The sequence below is a fragment of the Epinephelus lanceolatus genome, chromosome 16, assembly GCF_041903045.1.
Source record: "Epinephelus lanceolatus isolate andai-2023 chromosome 16, ASM4190304v1, whole genome shotgun sequence".
Lineage (NCBI taxonomy): Eukaryota > Metazoa > Chordata > Actinopteri > Perciformes > Serranidae > Epinephelus > Epinephelus lanceolatus.
In genome coordinates, this window is record NC_135749.1 from 21,729,405 (window position 1) to 21,751,387 (window position 21,983).

Sequence of the window (21,983 nt, forward strand, 5' to 3'; positions counted from 1 at the left end):
CACAGTGGATTTTTTTAATGCGCGGGCTTTCCAGTAACTTATACCCGAACAGTTTCCTTTATAAACTGAAGACTTGACACACGCTCTACTCAATCTGCGTGTGGGAACGTTATCCTCAGACGTACCTCTCCCAGAGTGCACAGCTCCATGATAATCCACACAGGGTTTTCTGTGATGACTCCGATCAGCTTGACAATGTGAGGGTGGTCAAACTGACGCATTGTCACTGCAAGTGAAACACACACACATTAACACACTCAGCACGTATGAAATGAGTCACAGTTTTCTAATAAGTCAAGTAAAATGAAACACAGTGTGGTCTTACATGCTTCTTGTAGGAACTTTTCTCTGACGCTGTCTGATGTGCAGTTCTTACAGGTCTTAATGGCGACAGGTAGAGAGGGTTTGTCCTGCAGAACACACAGTGTAACAGGTCACAAGTTAGCAGGTTATACATACCAGTGTTGCAGCAATGAAGGGACTGAAATCAGAATTACATTTTTTTAAATACTGACATTATGTCTCAATTTAGCAAACAGATGAAAAGATAATAAAATATTTAATGTTTAATGCAATAAATAGACAAAACTAGAGAAATAGAAATGTAATTTTCTTAAGTTTTAATCATTTTCTCAGCTAAAATGATTCATTTTTGTGATCTGTACACTGTGATAATAATACAGGCTGTAATATTCATCCATGTTGACTACTGACTGGAGGTAAATCGGAAATAGCAAGGATGTCAGGATAAAAATGAAGACAGGCTGGAGATGGAGCAAGTGCGTGAAACTTTGCAAAATCAGATCCAGGGCGAGCGGTTTTTTGAACAAGCTACACGTCACGTAGCCTGTTCACTGACACATGGAGCAGGTTAAGGCATCTTTACTGGAAAAAAATAGAACAGTCAGATGTTCGTGTCGTGTCAAGTTAGGAGGACATGTTAGGGTGAAGACTTGAGAATACTTTTCATTTAAATTACAAAGGAGTAACTACCAGACTTTTCCCAAGACCTCAAAACTGACACTATGCTTTATTTGAACCTTCTGTTTGTCCTATATATGTCTGGTGGTTTATTTGTGGCTACACAAAAGTGTGCCTGTGCATGTGTTTGTGTGTATTTCCACATACCGGGCTGTTATAGACTCCTTGGTGTACATCTCCAAACTGACCCTCTCCTATGCAGCGGCCCAGCTCTATCCTGTCCCTCTGGATCTCATAATCCCGCGCTGAGAGAGAGGAGAAGAAAAGAAGCAAAAAGAGCGAGATTTATACGTTTACCTGCTGTTTTTCATGCACTGGAAACACTGAAAACACCCATTACTTTTGACATGCTTCTCTCAGACCACATGGATGGGGCTTACCAGGACAATACAGTTTGGAAGGTATCTGGGGTGACTGTTTTTAATAATAGAAAAGTAAGTTAAAATACTTCGAAATGATTTGTTTGTAGTTTCTGGCAATGGAATTGTTGTCATTTCGGTAAGCCCCACCCACTGGCAATCAGATTAGACTAAAATAAGTCATTACAATGTACAAAAAAACCCATTTAAACACAGATTTGCACATTCAGATTATATTCCCCTCCACTAACACCTTTAACTTGATAAAGCTTGACTCAACATGCACACAGCCACACAACATTTACAAACACACCAACATACGGTAAACCCACTTAACAGGCAAACTGTAAGGCTCATAAGAATCTGTTTACATGCACACCAGAGTCCCCTTAGAAGTTCTGTTTATTCCTGTATACTGACACAGTGAAGTGAGGGGCTGCAGGGAAACACATAAACAAGCTGTTCTAAATAAGATCACTAATTGAGATGAAAACCTGGAGTGCTCTGCACATGTAAACATCAAGAGCCAATTTCTAAAACACTTTGCAAAGCCAAGAAGAGCGCCAGGGCGTGGATCTCTTTAGTGAAATATCTAACAGGCTGATACAAACTAATGCACTGGATCTGAGGCATATTAGATAAAGTGTGTGTCTGCAGGAACCTTTTTATATTCAGTGAGTATGTCCGAAAGAATTTGAATGAAAGCGGTTGTTTTTGCAACTGACATCCGCATGCTTTGACATTTATGTGCTATCAATATTTCTGCTTCACTGAAAAGGTCATGAGACATTTCTACAGTGGTGCATTAATGTCAGCTGCCAACCAGCCGCCGTAAAAATGGACTAGATACTGAGATCAAGAGGTTACCCAGGACACTGAGCGGAAATTTATCCTGTTAAAGGAAAACTTCACCCACAAAAATATCATTTTTATTTTAATTACTCATCCCGAGTTACACTGAATTTGTGAAGAAACCAATTCACTTTCACACTGCACTTTTTAAAGTGGACCAAACTGCCAACGTCACACAGTTACAACAGCTGCTCGTTTGGGGGCAGTATTGTGTGAAACGACCACTGACCAGGAAGAACAAAAGCATGAGGAAGAAGAAATCCCTGCTCATCGATTGGCCAGGACTGAAAACGGAAATCCATCCCCTTCAGCCGGCTTGGTCACCACAAAAACACCAAACGCAAAAATGCACTGCGCTCTACGTTACTACCTCTCTCTGATTCACTTCCTCTCTTTGGTCTGCTGGATAGTCCGTTTGCATTTCCTACTGTAAGCAAACCGCACCAGGGTTCACTTGCAAGTGAACCAAGACCCCCAGTTTTCAAGCGCACCAGGGTTGGCTGGTTTGGTCTGCACCAGAGTTCGAATGAGCGTTCACACCACTCCAACCGAACTGAACTATCCATGGAAGCAGACCAGGGTTCGTTTAAAGTGGACCAAATAGCGCCAGTGTGAATGCGTCCTTAGTGAAAAATGCATATGTTTGGAACTTACTGAGCAGTACTGATATTTGGATTATACTGCATGAGTTGTGTGAGAGTTCGCTGTTGCTGTTGTTGTTTTTGGATTCTTCTTCTCTGAAGTTTTCATCACGAAAACAACGTAACACAAAGTGAGTAATTGGTACATAAATAAACATTTTTTTTAGAGAAGTATTCCTTTAAGGTTTACTTATCTGTTGGTCTAAACAAAGTTCAGCTATTTGACTCAACCAACAGATAAACACCAGCAGCATAACCAAAACACATTCTATTGTAGGGAAGAAATTTACTCCAATTAATCCATACGGCAGTTCATTTGCAGTAAAATTAATAATTGCCTCAAATACAAAAGAACCCACAGATGACAGACCAAAAAATAACATCATATGGCCATGATAATAAATCACAATTGAGAAATAAAAATGTCATGACCATGAAGTTGAAACGAGAACCACGCCAATAAACAACACAAGCACTGTGAGATTGTTTAGCTCCAGAGGTCTGGGGAGACTTCTGATTAAAGTATTTATGAAGTAACATCTTGCATTGTTTATGGATTGGCCCTTCCCTTCATTTTTAACACAAGACCCGAATGAACTCTACAAAACCCTGATGACCACAAGTCAACAACAGTCTTGATATCATGATCCTTGAGTCTTTGTATTTTTCTTTGCCAGACACTGATAGTTCCTAACTATAGAAATGCCATATCATTGATAGTTACTCACGTATATCAGTGGATGTTGTTAGGTTTAAATCAACAAACTAACTTACAAGAAGATCCCCTAACAAGGCAAATGTTTCCTTGTGATGTGATCAAGCACCCAGCAAAGAAAAATACGGACAAAAATGTAAAATCTCAAGGATTTCAGAAGACAGAATGAGAGAGAGACAGGGAGCTTTACCTTCAACTACTCCGTAGCTGACTGTGTTGGCGATGGGAAAAAGAGGAAGAAAGAGAGATGAAGAGAGGGAGAGCCAGACAGCTGCTTTAAGATTGAAATCAGCTCAGAAAATACACACATACACACGTTTACAGGCACAGATAATGGACCTGTTTCACTCTTTTCCTGATGTTCAGTTAATAAGTTAATGAATAAATGCTGCCACGTGATTAAAAGAGTAGGTTTGCTATATAGCCATTACTGTAACTCAACTTCATTTTACACAGCAGACAGTATGACATGGACACACATACAACCTCAGGCACAGAGTAGGAAAATATGTCTGCAGAATGTCTGTTTAGAGGAAGTCGCAGACAGAAAGAGACCAAAAAAAAAAAAGCAAAGCGAAAGAGACAAAGAAATAAAGCCAGACATAGAAAGATAGAAAAAGACTGTGGGAGGAAAGGAGAACACAGTCCGTTTTCAAAGTTGGCCACGCAATCAAATACATGAATACTTTGTACTGGCCCAAACATCCATATTAAATGTATTGGAACAGAGAGCTGAAACCACCATTACTCACAGGGCTGCAGCCAAACTTACCAGCACATTCAGGGTTTCGACTAACATATGAATGAATTTGACAGATGCAATGTGCGTCCAACCAGCCGGAGTTACACAGTATGAGTTGTAGCCTCTCTGACCTCCAGCTGGTGTCTCGGCTGTTTATATAAGACGCTGAAACTGGCTTAAATTTGATTAGCCGCTTCTTGACTTAATGCAACTTCTCTGATGTTCTCCATGTGTGTGTGTGTGTGTGTGTGTGTGTGTGTGTCTGTGTGTGTGTGTGTGTTTCTTGGGAAAGATTCACACAACACTTGTTTTTTTAGATAACAGAACGAAATGAGTGTTTGTTTGAGAATGTAAGCATCTGACAGAAGAATAACAGAGCAACAGAAGCTTATTTTCTTGAGTTGGTAGATGTTAGGCAAAGAGACAAGACTGAATAAGTTACTTACTGGAGGGCATGGTGTACGTGTCCTCTTCATCAACTATCTCAGCATAGTCATCGGTCTCTGTAACATGAGATACACACAAACGATGTAAAAAAAGAAAAAACACAAGAAAATGAAAAAAAAGGAACACACACAGGAACACAAGTCTACTAAAATAACACTCACACAAACATAAACAATGGGAAAGTCATGCACATGTTCAGTTTACCGTGCGTCCGCTATGGTACGAAGGGTCACCGACATACACAAACACATATGCAGTAAAAAACAAAACTGCTCATAAAGAAATAAAGCATGGAACTGACTTAGAGTTTCGGCAACTCCTGCGCAAAGCAACACCCACGTAGCTCCTCTCTTTCTCTCTCTCTCTACACACACACACTTGGCGGAGAGTGTCAGCTGAGCATGTGTTGTGCATATCTGTCTGTGTGAGAGCAGCTGGGCTGCAGGGAGTAACTGTGGTGGCGGAGGAGAGGAGGGAAAGAAAAAGAAACCGAGACAGAAAGGAGAGAGAGATCGAGAGAGACGAGTAGAAAATGAAAGATAGATGAACCAGGAGGAAGGATAGCTGTCATGTAAGCAGATGGGAACGTTTAGGATCAAATCTGTGCAGATTCAGACAGATAGGCAGAGCGACGGGGAGAGGAGAGAGCCATCAGGAAAAAAGAAAGGGAAGGATGGACCGAGTCTATCCTAACCAGATGGTGGTGTTTAAAATAAAATCAGCGTGCAGACTCAGCTGTTGGAAACAAGAGTCAAACATCTGCTGTCCTCAACGCTACCCTCGCAGCTCTGCCCAGGATTTATCAAGCTCTGTGGGAACGTGTCCCTAAATTTATCAGAAATCCTCTCCTAATGCCCACGGCTGATTTTCTCATGATAATCAGCCATGTAGAGACTGCCATGTAGAACAAGCTGAAGACAGCACGAGTGGCTGGAAGTTTAGATGTCAGAGTAAGGCAGGATAAATAATACACTGGATGGTAGTAAAGGGGACTGCTAAGTGTTTAAAGGTCCAGTGTGTAGGATTTAGGAGGATACATTGGCAGATATGGTCTGTATATTATAAGTACGTTTTCTTTAGTGTATAATCACTTGAAAATAAAAACCATAGTGTTTTTATTACCTTAGAATGAGTCATTTATATCTACATAGGGAGCGGGTCCTCGTCCACAGAGTATGCCATGTTGCACTGCAATGTTTCTACAGCAGCCCAGAACAGACAAACCAAATGGCTCTAGATAAGGCAATTTTTGCGCCGTTCACCACAGTAAGTAGCCTCTCTGCGACTAGCAGTGTTGCATAAACACTGACTTTTTAACGTGAAGTGGCTTTCTCCAGTGTTGTTACCGGTTGTAAATCACCAAGAGAAGAGAAAGAGACCTCTACGGATAATTCAGCTCCCGGTTAAAAACACCCAAATGTCTGGATCAGAAAACAGGTGAGCACAGGAGGAGGAGGTGCTAGGCTAGCAGTCCGTATGCAACCCGCTAAACAGTGTAGGAAAAAATACTGATTTGTAATGTTAAACTGCTTTTTTCAGTGTTTTTACTGGTTTTAATCACCTGGTCTGTTTGTTTAGGAGAGGAAAAGACCAGAGTGTGGATATCCGACCTGAGTCCGACAGGATAACAAATCAGAAATCACAAATTTTGCTCGGGCTTAGTTCGGGTTGGGTGCACTTGACATGCTGCTGTGTTGTGCTATGGCCTATTCAAGTGCTGGAATTTGTTATTTACGTGACAACGCCTGAACGCAACACAAAAGACCTCCATGGATAATTCAGCTCCTGGTAAAAACTTCTTCTAACAGAGAGAAGTTTCAGCTAATTGCAATCTGCAATCCTCACCACTAGATGCCACTATATCCCCCTTAATCTTACACACTGCTCCTTTAATGGTTAAAGAATTAGGTCAGGCATTTTTGGAAATAAATACATTTGCTTTCTTGCCGAGAGTCAGACAAGAAGATCGATACCACTCTCATGTCTTTACAGTGAATATGAAGCTACAGCTAGGAGACAGTTAGTTTAGCTTTTAGCATAAAGACTGTATGCAGGGGGAAACAGCTAGCCTCACTGTCCAAAGGTCACAAAAAATCCTCCAACCAGCATCTTAAAGTCCACTAATTAACATGTTATATCTCGTTTGGTTAATCTTCGTACAGAACAAGGCTAGCTGTTTCCCCATTTCCAGTCTTTACGCTAACCTAGCTAAGCTAACTGTCTCCAGCTTCATTTTTAGCAGACATGACATGAAGGTGCTACCAGTCATTTTATGTACTGTAACTCTCAACTAGAAATGAAACACTGCAGCCTTTAAGGATACAACTTTTACCATTCTTATTTTATCAGTACAATATCCCAGAGGAAAAGAGGTTGGAAAAAGTTGAAACTTTTAATCAAACGGGCATGACTTTTGCTAAACTATTGCTGTCCATGATTTATGATTCACATGAGAGGAGAGGCAAGCCTTTAATGCTCCTCTAAAAATATCTTCATATGCGCTGGAATAAAAGCAACAGCTCTCCTCGATCTGTCGCTGCAACTAAAATGTGTTTTATTAGACGAAATAAATTACATTGTTTTTTCGATAAAAGTTGTTTTTCATCACATTTAAGCAACAGGAAAACTTCTTTGTTGTTTTTTTGTCTTTGAATCTGACTTGGGCCGTCAGTGATTTCACACATGCTGTAAAAATGCTTCCAGCTTCCTGATTTTAAACCATTTCCTCAGCGTTTTCTGGTTTGTTTCTTGCCTTTAAATCTGCAGATGACTTAAATGGTTTCTGTTCTTCTGTATATTAAGACTTTTACGTACATATTTCTTAGTTTGAACTGTGGAGTCTATTGTTTGTATTGCTGCATATCCGCTCAAACGTGGTTTGGGATTTGTTTAAAAGAATCAACCCTTTCTAAGTTTGACCGCTCTAACTCTGTCTTTCTGCTCTCAGTGGAGGGATAATGCGTGTTTGCATGTGTGTGTTTGTGTATGTATATGTGTGTGTGTGTGTGAGTGAGAGAGAGAGAGATCTAGTTAGCCCATTATAGCCAGGAATGCACCCGCTCTTGAATCCAGCAAACCTCTCCCTACTCCACTCTGTGTGCATGAGTGTGTGCGTGAATGTATGTGAGTACACGTGTGCATGATTTTGCGTGTGTGTGTGTGTGTGTGTGTGTGTGTGTGGAGAGAGAGAGAAAGATCTGGAGAAGTTCCCTTAAAGAGAAATGGCACTTAATTTAAAAATTCTGTTTTTTTGTGTCGTTCATGTGGTTTAAAACAGACATATTTCAAATTTTGGGGTGACCCAGTTTAAAAATAATCACAAATAGACTCAGACACAAACATCTAAAAAACACATAACCACACTAGCGACTAACAGATCAAACTCATAAAAGCTATGGGTGATTTATTCATGTTTCCGATCACTGAAACATGGGAAACAACACGGCTACAGAATCATTATACAGCACATACATAAACACATAGCACCATTGTTAAAGCTGTAGGAATGCATGCGTAAACATCAACCCACACACCAACACACACACGCTACCCTACCACAGGAGGTTGCATGTTGTGTTGGTGGAGTGAGGACTATAAAGAAGGGACAACAAAGAGAGAGTGACAAACAACAGCAACTTTACCATCCCCACTAAGATCTTCTGCAGGGTCCAGGAGAGCATGCAGGAAACGGGACAGCGGGAGGAGGAGAACAGAGAGAGAGAAAGCAGCGAGGCGAGGGAGAGAAAAGCAGGAGGCAGAGCGGAGAAAAGAGGGAGAGAGAAGAGAGCGGTTAGAGCATGAAAAGCCTTGAAACAACATGAGAGATGCAAAGCCAAACACTCAGCGAGCAGTTAGCTAAGACCCAAAATATCTCTGGTGAAAAAAGCAGAGTTAACAACTTTTATTAATGCTGTGCAGACGCATGGAGATGAATTCAATTAATACATGATAGCAGCAATATGCAAGGCAGCATTTGAACTCCAGTATGGTTTCAATGAAGTATGATGTCTGCGTCAAGCTGTAAATATTTATGAGTTGGAGAGTTAATGTATGGTTGGCAGAGGATGAAGCAGTGTGTAACATGTGAGATCCAGTGGTGCAATGTAAACAGTGAGCATAGTAGGGCTGAGTGCCCACATAGCGCAACGTCTTTTTTTGGTTCTTTCTAATGAGGAGAGAGCATTTGCAGTCGCATGCTGCCACCTACAGAAAACCATTGCATCCAGTGTTTGTTTGTTTTTGCAAGCTTTTTTGTACGACCGCTTCAAGGACCTCTAGTTTAAATTCGTCACTGTCGCTCCTTTACCGACTACCCGAGCTGCTTGATATGTCAGTCAGGAACCATCACGACAAAGACAGAAAAGTCCATTTGTGGGGGCAGATCAGATGGACATCATACGTGCCTATAGCTTTTCTTAAGCTGTGTAGTCAACCCTTGGTTAACATAGGGTTACGTTAGCTACCTAGCTAACATTAATGTCAAGATAATGTTAACACAGAAACAAAACCCGCTCACAGTGCTTCATCAAAAACGTGTCCAGTGCTCCCCAGTGCCCTGCCAGAGACAAATGTTATATGGACACATGTCATTAGATTTTCAACACTTACTCCTTGATGAAGGTGTTTCACGTATTTAAAAAAGGTTCATTAGATGTATGTTTTTAAGGTTTCACATTCGGCTTGGGCGATATCACAGTTTTAAGGTATATCCTGACAATATGATTTTCTGCACTATCAAATATACAGGTGCTCCTTTCTCTGTTAAACACACTGTTTGTAGTGCACAGCACGCACCACCAGGGGTCAGTCTCTGGTCTCTACTGGTAGAAAAGGCAGCTGGTGGTGGGGATAATGTGACAGGACTGTAAACAGCCAGCAACAGCACTTGCTTGACATAGTTCGGTGAAAGAGAGAAACTTGAATTCAGAAGGTACCCAGTTGTATTTCTGTGTTTAATGTGGAAAATAAGTGTAAAAATATAACTTTCTTGATATTTTTCTCGTGTATTACACTGTGAGAGCTCTGGAAAAGTAGTGAAGGGGGTGGCACAGCACACTAATACCATCATATACCATATACCCTGGTGAAATTTCAGGAAGGTATGAAGGTATTAAAAATTAGAGATCCACCCAAGCCTATTTCATATATTTTATTATCAGGGGAAATGTGGATCTACACAGAGGTTTTGATGAGACTGCATTACTGTTATGGTCTCTTAAGAATATTAACCCAAAAGAGGTTCTCAAAGAAAGAGTTCCACATTTTAGGATATGCACTTATTTGCTTCCTTGCAGAGTGTTCGAAGGTCAATACTACTTTCATGTCTTTACTGCAAACATACAGTCTGTAGCCAGTTAGCTTAGCTTAGCAGAAGGGGGGCACTGTTTGACTGGGTCTGTCCAAATGTAATCAAATCCACCTACTAGCACCTCTGCTTTGCTAAGCTAATCATCTGGCTGTAGCTTCATATTAAGCAGATACACAGGCGAATGGTGTCATTCTGATCTGTCTCTTAGCAAGAAAGCAAAATCTGAAAATTCCCCAAAAATGTCAGATTTTTTTTTAAATCTTGCATTGGCTTCCTGTTTCCTTAGCCTAGCTTTGCTTTGCTTTACACTTTATCACAGTGAAGACACTTTGCTACTCGCCTTCAGCTCTACTTGCACTCTTTTACTGAAATCCCTCTATTTTATCTGGTTAAAATGATAAATTATATTCTTACTTTGTTTTCCCTTTCAGATATCCTGAAGGCTATTGATACACTAAGTGCTTTTATGATATCTTAAAACACACTTGGTTAGTGTGGCTTTAATTTTCTGCTATAAAGTGTTTCTCACCTTTTTAATAAAGCTGTCCATCTTAGTTGACTTTATGTCTATGCATTGTTTTATTGCTGTAGTTCTCTCATTTTAATCCAGTGAGATACTTTATCACTCTAACACTGTTACCACCAGCTCTAATGACTTACAGTAGTTCACAGTAAGGCTGTCGACCATGCCTGCGTGTCACTTTCGGAGCCTCCAGCAAGGAACGTTTGGATCGTTTGTTAAAGTTTCAACAACAAACCAGCTGCTGTCCAGATCCATGACTTTCTCTGAGCAGTCCTGCTAGCTACTGAGGAACGCTGCCAAACCCATAAAGGGAGACACGAGGACACGTAGTCACCCTTTTATCTTGGTATATCACATACATGCAATCCATGGATACAATTTTTGGTAGAATCCCGACACTCTGTCACATTTATATGCTTACATTTTAATTAAAATAAGTAATTTAAACTGTTTTCCCCTGCGTAATGCACTAAACATGATCCGGAGCTGTTGCTGATCGGCTGCTTGAGGACACTTTAATGAGGCAGATACTTGGTGGTTGAACTTGAATCTTTAAAATGGAACAACAATCTTTCTAACCACTTGGCCACCCTGCTATGAGTTAAGCTCTGCCGCTTTGAATCAACTGACATAAAACACTGAAAATGATGATTAAAAATGACCAAACTGTGACCTCAACAGTGAGGCATGTGCTGAACTGAGACTCAAGGGAACCATTTCACTCTTTATGTCAGTACCACTTAATTCAATGAACATCAATGAAAGCATGTATTTTACTAAGAAGAAAATCTCTTTCTTGAATACAGAAAGAATAATACTGATTTCTGACAGTAAAAATACACGTAAGGCTCGGGTGTTAAAGCCTGTGCTGCACAATTCGTTTCCATTTGTTTCCCAGTCTTATTTAAATAGCACTGGCTTGGTTATAAGCGGCAGCACACAAGCAGTTACTGTGGTTGAGGCATGTGTGTGTGTGTCTGTGTGTGCGCAAGACTGAATTAGTCAAAGCAACAAGGCACTGAGGGCAAAGATTAGCAGAGGAGGGCATCCTTAAGAATTTGATAGATTGTGATGCAGCAGAAAAAGTGATTAAATCCACAAAACCAATCTAATTTTATATTAAAAAAAATATGGACAAATCCAAAACAGGTGCCAAAACTATGTCAATATTTTTAACACATATATATATATATATTTGTACCTTTGCTGGATGCAATTTAGCACTTTAAATCAATCCAGGAAGACAAAATATTACCTCAAACATCTCTTACTTATTAAAATGCATTTACTCTGCAGTTTTATTTCAGATTTCAGAGGTTCCTGAGGTTTTTCCGTACACCATCTTTACTGCAAAGTAACATTACCCAATGATCATCAAATCAGGCATTTTATTCCGCCACATCACAATTTTGTGGACACGCTCCTCAGCTAACTGTCCAATGAGAGCCAAGGGTACCATTGGGCGGTGAATCTGAACAGAAGACAAAGGGGAGGAGGAAACGCCGCGCCTTGGTTGGCTTAGGAGGCGTCGATGTCACTAGGTCTGCAGCCAATCAGGCAGGAAAGATGACCAGAGTGTGAGAGAAGAAAAAAGAAAAGAGTGAATGGATGTGAGTACAGAGGACGTAGACGTGTGGAAGACCCGGGGGAGAGGAGGAAGTAAACAAAAGAAAGGCAGGAACAGAGGATGAGAGAGAGGGAGAGGCAGTCCCAGCAGAGAGGAAAACAATAAGAGATGAGTGAGAGAAAAAACAGATGTTGGAGGAAATGGAAAGACAGGAAGAAAGACGGTACTCGGAGCCAAGGAAGCTATCAAACTGTGTTCATGTTGCTCCTAAACCTGTCGATCTGTGAGTGTGTGTGCATGATTTTCTTATCCTACCTGAGACAGAGATAGCTCTTACTCCACTCCTGACAGCTTCTAATTTTTTCTCATTATTGGACAATCTGGAGGAGAAATGAATAAATTAGACAACAATTACACAACAGTCAAAGCAGTTAACACTCAGATACAACAAACAAACACACTTAGGTTAAGTCGAGGCCTCTTTACCAAACATATGAGTGATTCTTAAGCTGAAACTGCTTCTGTAAACTAACCCTCACTGCTTCAATTATCTCTCTGCCTTCGCCATGGTCTCTCTGTCTGTGTCATCTGAGCTCTACTACGATCTTCACATCACAGACCACAACAGGCAGAGAGAGAAAGAGAGAGACACAGAGCAAAGAAAAGAAACTTAGAGTGAGAGACCGAGAGAAAGAGGAGGAGACTGCCCAAGTGTTTAAAAACCGTAAGTGGAAAATATTTGGCTCTTAAACTTATCTCCTTATTTGACCACAGACAGAGCGAAAGGGGAGAAAAAAAGAGAGAGAGATTTGAGTCGAAATGACCAAAAGTAAGCAAAAGGTTTGTGTTTGAATTTGATCTAGAGACAGTGAGATGTGGACACACCACATCCAGGCTGCTATGGCTGCAGATTAAGACACACAATGAGCCCTACATTGTGCCAAAGTACAAGTATTTCCTCTTAAAGTCTTTTTAACGACCCTGCAGTTTTGGGCCAAACATCTCGTAAAAAGAGCTCAAATTAAGTTGTCACGGTTTAGTTTCTCTCTTATTCTAAAAACTGGTAAGTCTTTTGAGTTTGAAGTAATTTTTTTAAGGACACAATGACCCGCCATGTTGATGTAAGACCACAGGGCTGCAGTGTTGTTTTTTTAATAATAAAATGTTTGAAAACACTACAAAAAAATCCCATCAACATTTCCCAGAGCCCAAAATGAGGTCTTAATTTAAAAGATATTCAACTTATAATATGAAACAGAGTAAAGCAGAAAATTTGAGAAGCAGGGAACAGTGAGTGTTTGACATTTATCAAAATTGTTGGTGATTAACTATCTGTCAATCAACCAATTGATAATGTCCATTAATGATCTCCACAGTACAGCACCAGTATAAGAAAAGCTTCTGGCTATATTATTTACTAGAAGCACAATACATGAATTCACACTGGCCCTACTGTTATACTGAGTATGAGTGCAAGTTCTCAGAGGAGTGTTCCCACAGAGGGTTTTGCACATATGATGCAACTCCTGTTCGACATTGAGCTGTTTGGGCAGCTGTCCCACACTTCAGTACTACTTACATGAGTTTGATGACACATTTAAAACTAAAGAGTGTTATTTTGAGTCACCTGTAATGGTTTCCTAAACTTAGCGGTCAAACCACTCTGCCAAGCAAGCTGAGTGAAATGAAGTGACAAAGTTTTAACCATGACACACGAAATTTCCTACTGTCAAAATGTCTTATGCTGTGAAATAGTAACTTGAGTTCACTGGCACAGTTCTGTTTAGTGTCCGTAATCCAGTATATTATACAGAGTCCACCCCCTAGTGTTAAACGCATGGAAATGCATCTCTTTATGGATGGATAGAAATGCTGCCACAGATGTGTTTCCTGTTTTCTGCTGTCTCGTCTTATAGAATATGCTCATGAAGCATTATGGAGACAAAAAAGGACCAATAATACATGATGACAAATTTGTGAGGAGGTTAGCCTGCCAAGTATGTGAAATATGTTGTTATGAGATGTAACAACCACTGTGCATGCACTCTACATACTGTACATTGCACAGCAAGAGTGCTACCAGTGAGAGCTAAATGCACCATCAAACTATTTAACATAGTCAAGCACCTGAATTGGTGAAATAGCCTGTTAGCTAATTTACTGAAATGCTAACCTCCTGTGGTACACAGTGCTTACAGTCTTTACAAAATCTGCCACAAAGTTCAGAATCATCATACTGGAGGCTACTTCTGGACCAGAAAAATGAAAGAACAGGGAGCTTCAGCTGTAATTTTAAGTTAGATATTGATGAGGAGGCTGAACCTCTTTCATTTTGAAGCAGAGCTGCACTGAGGCTATAAAGCACACATGGTTACAAGATGAATAGCTATTTTACATTAATGTTGTCATAAAAATATCATTATTAGCCTGGTCACATGCCAACCCTATACTGTTATCACTAAACACTGACTAAGAAAATCTTTTTTTTGACCCTGAAATTTCAGATTTCTGTGACAGGAGTGGTATACCTACAGGTAAATCACCTCAAACAGCCAACAAGCTATCTCCGAGACAGATCTGATGACTTACAGTTGTGATACGAGCCAGTTTATAGACCTCTGTAACGTTAGGTTTACTGTAACAACACCAAGGATGAGACAGGTACTTACTTTGGGATGGAGGGCAGTGCTCTCTCTCCCTCTAGAGGACAAAAACACACATTATCAGATCAGAATGAGAAATGTGAAGCACAATGTACAAGTTACTTCCCTGCATACGAAATACAGTCCTCACACAGCATTAGAGTAGGTATATGTCAAATACAATCAACATGTCTATAGTAAAGGACTAGTGCTACAGTTCAGTTTATCACATAGTATTAATAAACAGGAGCACTGCACAACTACAGAATCAACAATACTAGATGAAATAACTTAGCAATACTGATTGCTGCAAGTCAAATATATACTGTTGATATTGGCATGAATCTAATTCCCAAAACTAACAAGTGGAGACTCAGTGGCAAATTTCACTTTCATGGATTTTGGATGGATTCAGTATATTTTGGAGCACAAAACAATTAAAGCGCTCTGCAGGTGGGATCTACTGTTTCATACCTTTCTGAAATCTGACGATGAAAGAGTGCGTTTCCATGGAGATGAGCCGACAGTAGCCATCAATTAAGTCAGCCAAGTTCTCTGCCATGGTCAGTGACGCTGTCGTAACTGTGAGAGGCTGCACACACACACATACACACACAGACACAATGGCAGGCCTGTTACAAAGAGCCATTATCTCCAGCGACACAAACACACTCTTACACATAACAACATAGTGGGGGTTTCCAGCTGCTCCCTACGTCACACAGTGTGTGTGTGTGTGTGCGTGTGTGAATAAATCCAATACTATAAAAGCCATTAAAACAGAAAGACTCCATACAGCATCGTGTGTTACGAAACCCATCCTCTGTGAGCAGAACCATTATACAGTATCTATATATGAAAAGCAACTAGTATCTGTATGTCTGTATCCATCTCAGCCACTCACTCACACAGTGGGCCAAGTCACCAAGCCACGATGGCTCCAGCTTATGATCACTCTTTAGAGTTCACTAGAGGCAGAAGTGCTCATCCTGACTACACAAATACAAACTGCTTTTAGACGTTAAGAAAACTGTTGTACCTTGCATTCTTCATAGCTTAGAATTTGGGAATCTTTAGCACAAAGTGAGCATTTAAAAGGAACCAACAGTAGGTGTGCTTCAAACATAATGCAGCAGAGACAAAGTCTATATCTATACAAAGACACAGGCAGACAGAGAGGGTAGTAGTACCTCAGCAGCTCCTGCTACATTGAGCTGCAGCATCCCTTTCCTGTCCTTCTCCTCCATAGCCGAGTACTGGATGGACTGAACTTGGTTAAAATTAGCTAGATGTGTGGGCTGGGGACAGAGAGAGGAACACAGAAAGAGTGGAAACATAAATATTCATTCATAACCAGAATTTAAAATATCCATGTCTATCTTTAACTCAAGAGTTAAGCCTGTACGTCATGTGAAATAATGGCTTCCTTCTGCATATTGAGAAACATTTAAATATTTTGTGGAAGCAGAACATAACATGCAGAGGCCATTCATAACTTATGTTAAACCTGGTTTCATAGTACGATGTAGTCTAAGTAGGAGCTCACCGTGGATCCTTTGTCAGTGAGGTAGCTGATCCCTTCCTCCGGCCCGATAGCTAACTCCACCTGGATCACCCAGCTAGACTGTTAATAGAGAAGAGAAGGGATACGAATTAAAAAAGGAAAAGAGGAAAAGTTCAACACAGGAGGGAGAGAATACAAAGGAAACGGTTTTAGAAAAGGTCATGGCATGAATCACATCATCTTGGAGACATGCAGTACCTGATGTCACCAAACGGGGTCAGCTTAACACAACTAACCAGAGCTCTCAGAGTTCACGGGGACACGGTACACTGAAGGCAAGAATGGAAGAAACTTACCCCGAGGGCACATTTGAAGCACTCCTTGTCGTAGCGGTAGACTGGTGCGAGCACCTCCAAGAACTTAAGGATGCACTGCTCATCGTTGAAATTGGCTACCTGCTTAAACGTCTGCTGAATCAACTTACGGAGGGTTTTAGCCTGAGGAGAGGGGAGAAAAGGAAGAACATTACAGATAAAAATGCTATTTAGCCCATACAAAATCTGTAACTGGGAAAGAGGAGGATATGTGTGTGTATGTGCGGTGTATTTGCATGTGTGGGTGCAGAGTGACAGAGACACTAAGCGAGGAAAACATTGATTGACTAATCGTCCACTCTGGCTCTAATCAAACTGACCTCAATACTTCATTCCAGGCGCACTCTTAGTTCAGATCAATATCTTCACAAAGACACATTGATAGTGCTGGGTTACCACTCAATTAAACATCAGCCTGTCCGTTCATGTGTAGCGAAACTTAGACCTCACTATGTGTAAGTGCTCACAGAGACTTTTAGTGCGACATTTGTGTTTCTCAGAGCAGAGTTTTATAGGTCGGTTATGTCACAGAGCGTAGACAGATGGAGAGCTGACAGAAAGAAAATCCATCTAGGAACATCATTCTGTCATTTACAATCCTCTCTATACTTCATCGCTCTAGACATAAAGATGGACAGCACACACACACACACTTATACACATACACATAATCCTAATCTAAAAACATTGCGTATATGAAGAGGAATACACGCCTGACAAGACAACCTTTTTAACCCCTTTTCAGCCTCATATGATCTGAGCTTTTATACACAGCTATGGTCAAATATTCAGTATCAAGGATATTAAAATACATACGGATTAATGTGTTATCTAAACACATAGGGCTGGGCGATATGGAGAAAATCAAACATCACAATATTTTTGACCAAGTACCTTGATCTTGATCTTGATATTGATATTGCAATGATAAGGTTGACTTTGGCTTTGCATTTTTCATAGAGAAGCATCAGTAATGTGGATATTAGGGGTGATGAGATATACTAACATTAACAATAATTGTGATATTAAACAAGTGAAATATTGATATCATGTTAATAAACCTTGGGTTGCCATTAAACTATCCATTGGTGTAATTGCTTTTTTTGCATGCTTTTGCACAGTTATGGTTACGGACTCTCTCTCACTTCTGCACACTCGTATTTGGAGTGTAATTTTTTTTTTCCAAAAAAGGGACAAAACACATAATAAACACAGTTTAAGATGAATGTGACTGATAGAATTTTTTGCTGTTGTTGTAGGGCTGCAACTAATGATTATTTTCATTGTTGACTAATCTGTCGATTATTTCTTCGATAGGTCGACTAATCATTTTATCGAAAAATGTGTTAAAATGTTGAAAAATGTCGATCTGTCTCTCCCAAACCCCAAAACTATGTCATCTAATGTCTTGTTTCGTACTCGCGCCAAAGGGTTATAGTTCACCGTCATGGGAGAGTGTGTAAAGCTGCCAATATTTGAACGTAAGAAGCTGCAATAAGAGTATTTTGTGGTACTTTTATAGTACTTTTCTATGAAAAAAGATTCAAACCGATTAGTCGACTACTAAAACAGTCACCAATTATTTTAATAGTTGATTAGTCATCAATTAGCCGACTAATCGTTGCAGCCCTATGTTGTTATTTTCCAAATTTTCTATAGATATTGTGATAATATTGTTATTGTGAACTCTGCTGGTGTAGTGAACATCTGGCATTGTGCCAGCCCTATTGGATATAATGACTAAATGAGTAAAGAAAAATATCAGAACAGCTAAAATAGTCTGGTAAATTCAAAGGATTTCATCACTTTACTGTAACTTAGCCTTTAAAGCCAGGAAAAGTCAACACTGACAATATTACAATATCCAAAAACTAAGTCAATTTCTAGTCTCATATCACAATACTGATATAATGTCAATATATTACCCAGCCCCACAGAAACACTTAGTACAGTCAGTGAAAATACACATTCACACAAGCTCACGTACAGTACCGACAAACTATAAATAGCTCTCCGCATATAGATTAAGATCAAGATTAGAGGGGATTTAGTTCACTACGAACCAGGCTTAAAAAAGCATGAGTGGATTTACAGTAGTCTGGTTCACTCACATTAAGGTCATTCTACACAAAATAAATGAACAGTTGCACAATTAAAATCAAAACCAGAAAGAAATCTATTGCATTGATTTTTTGACTTTAAATGTGACTTTACACACAAGCTGACTGTCAGATGAGTCTAATGAGGCCAAGATGACGAAAAGTATGTATAAAACGTATACCGTGCGAAAGAAATCTTTAACATTATTGAAGGCAGAATCATTTATATGACTATCAAGCCTTAATTAAATTTATTATCTGTTCTGTTGCCATTTCTATTGCTATATTTATCATTCAATTGTAAATAAAAGCATGAATATCTATACTTCATTTCAGCATTACAGAGCCCCGTCGCCAGCTGTCTACTCATTAAGCCTGGAGGAATCAAGAAACCTTCACACACACACACACACGCACACGCACACACACACACACATTTATCCACAATGCTCCTGTGTGTGCAGCCGTGTGTGTGTCATGTCATAACGCACAAATGATTACAGAATATAATGTCTGTGCGCTTATGTGGACTCTTGATAGGATCAGTGTTTAAATTCCTCGAATTCCACCACAGACTCACACACACTCATACACACACGTATGAACACAGAGATATCGTCAGTCCAAAGTGTCCACCCTTCCTGACAGGAAGTCCTGCGAGTGGCTATCGTCCTCCTCATCACCATGTTGACCGTCAGTGGAGCAACAGGCCTGAACAGTTATGTCACTCTGCTGACAAGTCACACACAGTATATTCTTTACAAAATGCTATCAAATTCATCAGTCTGTTGACATAAGGAAGGACACAATGATGGCCGTGTGTATTACGTGTGTGTGTTTCCTCAGCTGTGATCTGTATTAGAAGTAACTGGAGGTAATTTGGAGTTTTGGTCCGTTTGTTGTATCACATTGGCCTAAAATGGTAAAACTGTACTGCTCACCTCAAGATATGAGTGAGAATGGGTTCACTGGATACCCACCAGTCTCCCCTTTGCAGACATGCCCACTTTATGTTGGTCCCATGCAGTTTTGGGCCCATGCTGTTTTTCCTCATACACTACAACTGTGTTATTTTTGCCTATTGTATTTGAATATGTCTGCATACTGGGTCGCTTAAACAGTCTTGGAACTGCATAAATTAGGTATGAATAGAAAGCTGAGACTCTTGTGGATTCAGTGAGACATACTGTATTACTGCATGACGATGTTAGTCACCATAGTAGCCCTTTTATTATAGTCAGATCACTTTTTGAAACTTGCCCTCACTGTATAAAATGACCTATTGTGACCTCTAGGATAATCACAGCCTCATGAAACTTTACAACCACAAACAAGAGACCACGAGCATTCAGAGGATGTATGGCTTTCATAAGTATACTGACAGGGTGTTTCTCTGTCATTTCCAAAACAGATGTGCTCCCTATCCGATCGCTGGTAATCTCCAAATGTCGAAATTTTTGGTAACTAAGCAGCAAGGATTTTTCTGTAGTGTTCCTCAAGGTCTTAGTGTCTCTACTGTGGTATTTTGAAAATATCTGTAGCACATATCTTTTGTCAGTTCTTCAGCAGTGAAAATGCTTAAATTTAGCACCAAGTCTGTGTAACAAATTTTATCAACCCAAACATTGTTGCAACAACAGTAGTCATCATGTAAATAATACAAATCAGAGGAGACTATACTAACAATCTTTTTTAGTCTTTATTCTCAAGTTAGCTAGAAGACCTCAATATTTAATAGGGAGGCACAAATGCAGTCATGTCTAAATCCACACAGTACTTGTACGTGTGTACTTGTTTTTTGGACATTTCATTGATGATTGTACTTTCAGATCATCATCATATGTTCATCACATTTTTGGCCTGCTGTAGAATAGACTTGTAGGTCTGACCAAGTTTCTAATTCAAAAAGTGTCAATAAATCTCACTAAGGTATCACCAAATCTTTCTGTCCTAATCCTTGGTTTATTAAAGTTGAGAGGGATTCAATAGGTTATGAATCTGATGAGGGGACAACAGACTCCACAGCTCAAGCTGGTCGATGGAACTTTGATCCTTAAAGCCTCTAAAGGTCAGTTTTACTAAACCTGCTGCCCAGCTTGTCAATATGAATGAACAGACTCTGCTCTTTATAAAGCTTTCACCACAGCTAACATCAGTCACTGTTTACTACCACAGCCATCTGCTCTGGGGTTTGAGTGTGTGTGTGTGTGTGTGTGTGTGTGTGTGTGTGTGTGTGGAAGTAGAGTCCATTGAGGGTGCATAATCCCATTAAATGACTACCATTCTCTTTCACCAGAGCGAGCGACAGAGACGTAAATGACAGCTGTGCTCTCTCTCTCTCTGCGTCTCTCACTGAATGTATGTGCGAGCAGATGTGTCAGACAGTTATTTGCTTAACATTAACATTACTATTTTTAACTGCTAATGCATGATATAATTATGCAAACAAAAATACTTTAAAAGGCAGACACAAGAAACTAATTAGGGTTGCAGGTAATGATTATTTTCTCAAGTCCACGATTTTTCGTTTGGTCTCTAAAATGGCAAAAAAACTGAAAAGTGGCCCAAAGTGATGTCTTTACATCGCCTTTTTTGTCCTACCAACAGTCAAGGACCCAAAAATATTCCTTTTCATTATCACATTGACACAACAGAGAAGCTGGAATCAGACAATGTTTGGCAATTTTGCTTGAAAAAACAACATGGTGTTAAATGCAACTAAAACAGACCACATATGATGTCTTATAAAACAGGACTCAGGGGAGTGTGTGTTGTCATGTCTGCCAAAGAAGTAGAGAATGAGAAGAGGAGATATTGGGGGGGGGGGGGGGGGGGGGTCAGCAGGGCTTGACAGACGTGGGGGGACCCCAGAAGGAGATGCACACTGACACCTCCTCCTCCCTCCTCATTGTTGGAAAGAGAAAGTGGGTTTTATACATGACCTGAGGGTCACACACACAACACACACACACAGAAACACAATTTCTGTCCCTCTGCAGAGCATCTGTCCGCCCGCCTGCTGACATCGAGACCTTTTCGGGTCACTGGGGCCTTTCTTTCACACCCACGCAAACACACGCACACAACAAGACCCTCCCCAGAAACGCGTGCCGTAAATTTATCACTGACACAGACACTGTTCGTTGAGTGAGCCCACCGAGCCATCACACACAAACACACACCACCAAATGTGCCAAAATACAAATGAACTGAATATTCTAACTCAAAA

The 21,983-nt window shown here is 40.2% G+C and overlaps 1 protein-coding gene across 19 annotated transcripts in view; it reads right to left on the reverse strand.

Annotated features, from left to right (window-relative positions):
• Positions 1–21,983, reverse strand: part of ptk2aa (protein tyrosine kinase 2aa) — a 77,554-nt gene that overhangs the window by 17,069 nt on the left and 38,502 nt on the right. For 3 of the 19 annotated variants that reach the window (XM_078175600.1, XM_078175596.1, XM_033636840.2), the window contains 13 exons: positions 16,638–16,778; positions 16,324–16,401; positions 15,968–16,075; positions 15,252–15,369; positions 14,805–14,835; positions 12,451–12,515; positions 12,025–12,111; positions 8,379–8,396; positions 4,737–4,793; positions 3,739–3,759; positions 1,129–1,226; positions 326–410; positions 126–226 (listed from right to left, as the gene is read on the reverse strand). In XM_078175600.1, the coding sequence (XP_078031726.1) occupies positions 126–226; positions 326–410; positions 1,129–1,226; positions 3,739–3,759; positions 4,737–4,793; positions 8,379–8,396; positions 12,025–12,111; positions 12,451–12,515; positions 14,805–14,835; positions 15,252–15,369; positions 15,968–16,075; positions 16,324–16,401; positions 16,638–16,778 (1,008 nt within the window). Of the gene's footprint in view, positions 1–125; positions 227–325; positions 411–1,128; positions 1,227–3,738; positions 3,760–4,736; positions 4,794–4,941; positions 5,176–8,378; positions 8,397–12,024; positions 12,112–12,450; positions 12,516–12,596; positions 12,745–14,804; positions 14,836–15,251; positions 15,370–15,967; positions 16,076–16,323; positions 16,402–16,637; positions 16,779–21,983 lie in introns of those variants that run through there. The other 16 variants (XM_078175601.1, XM_033636854.2, XM_078175595.1 and 13 more) reach the window with 15 other exon arrangements.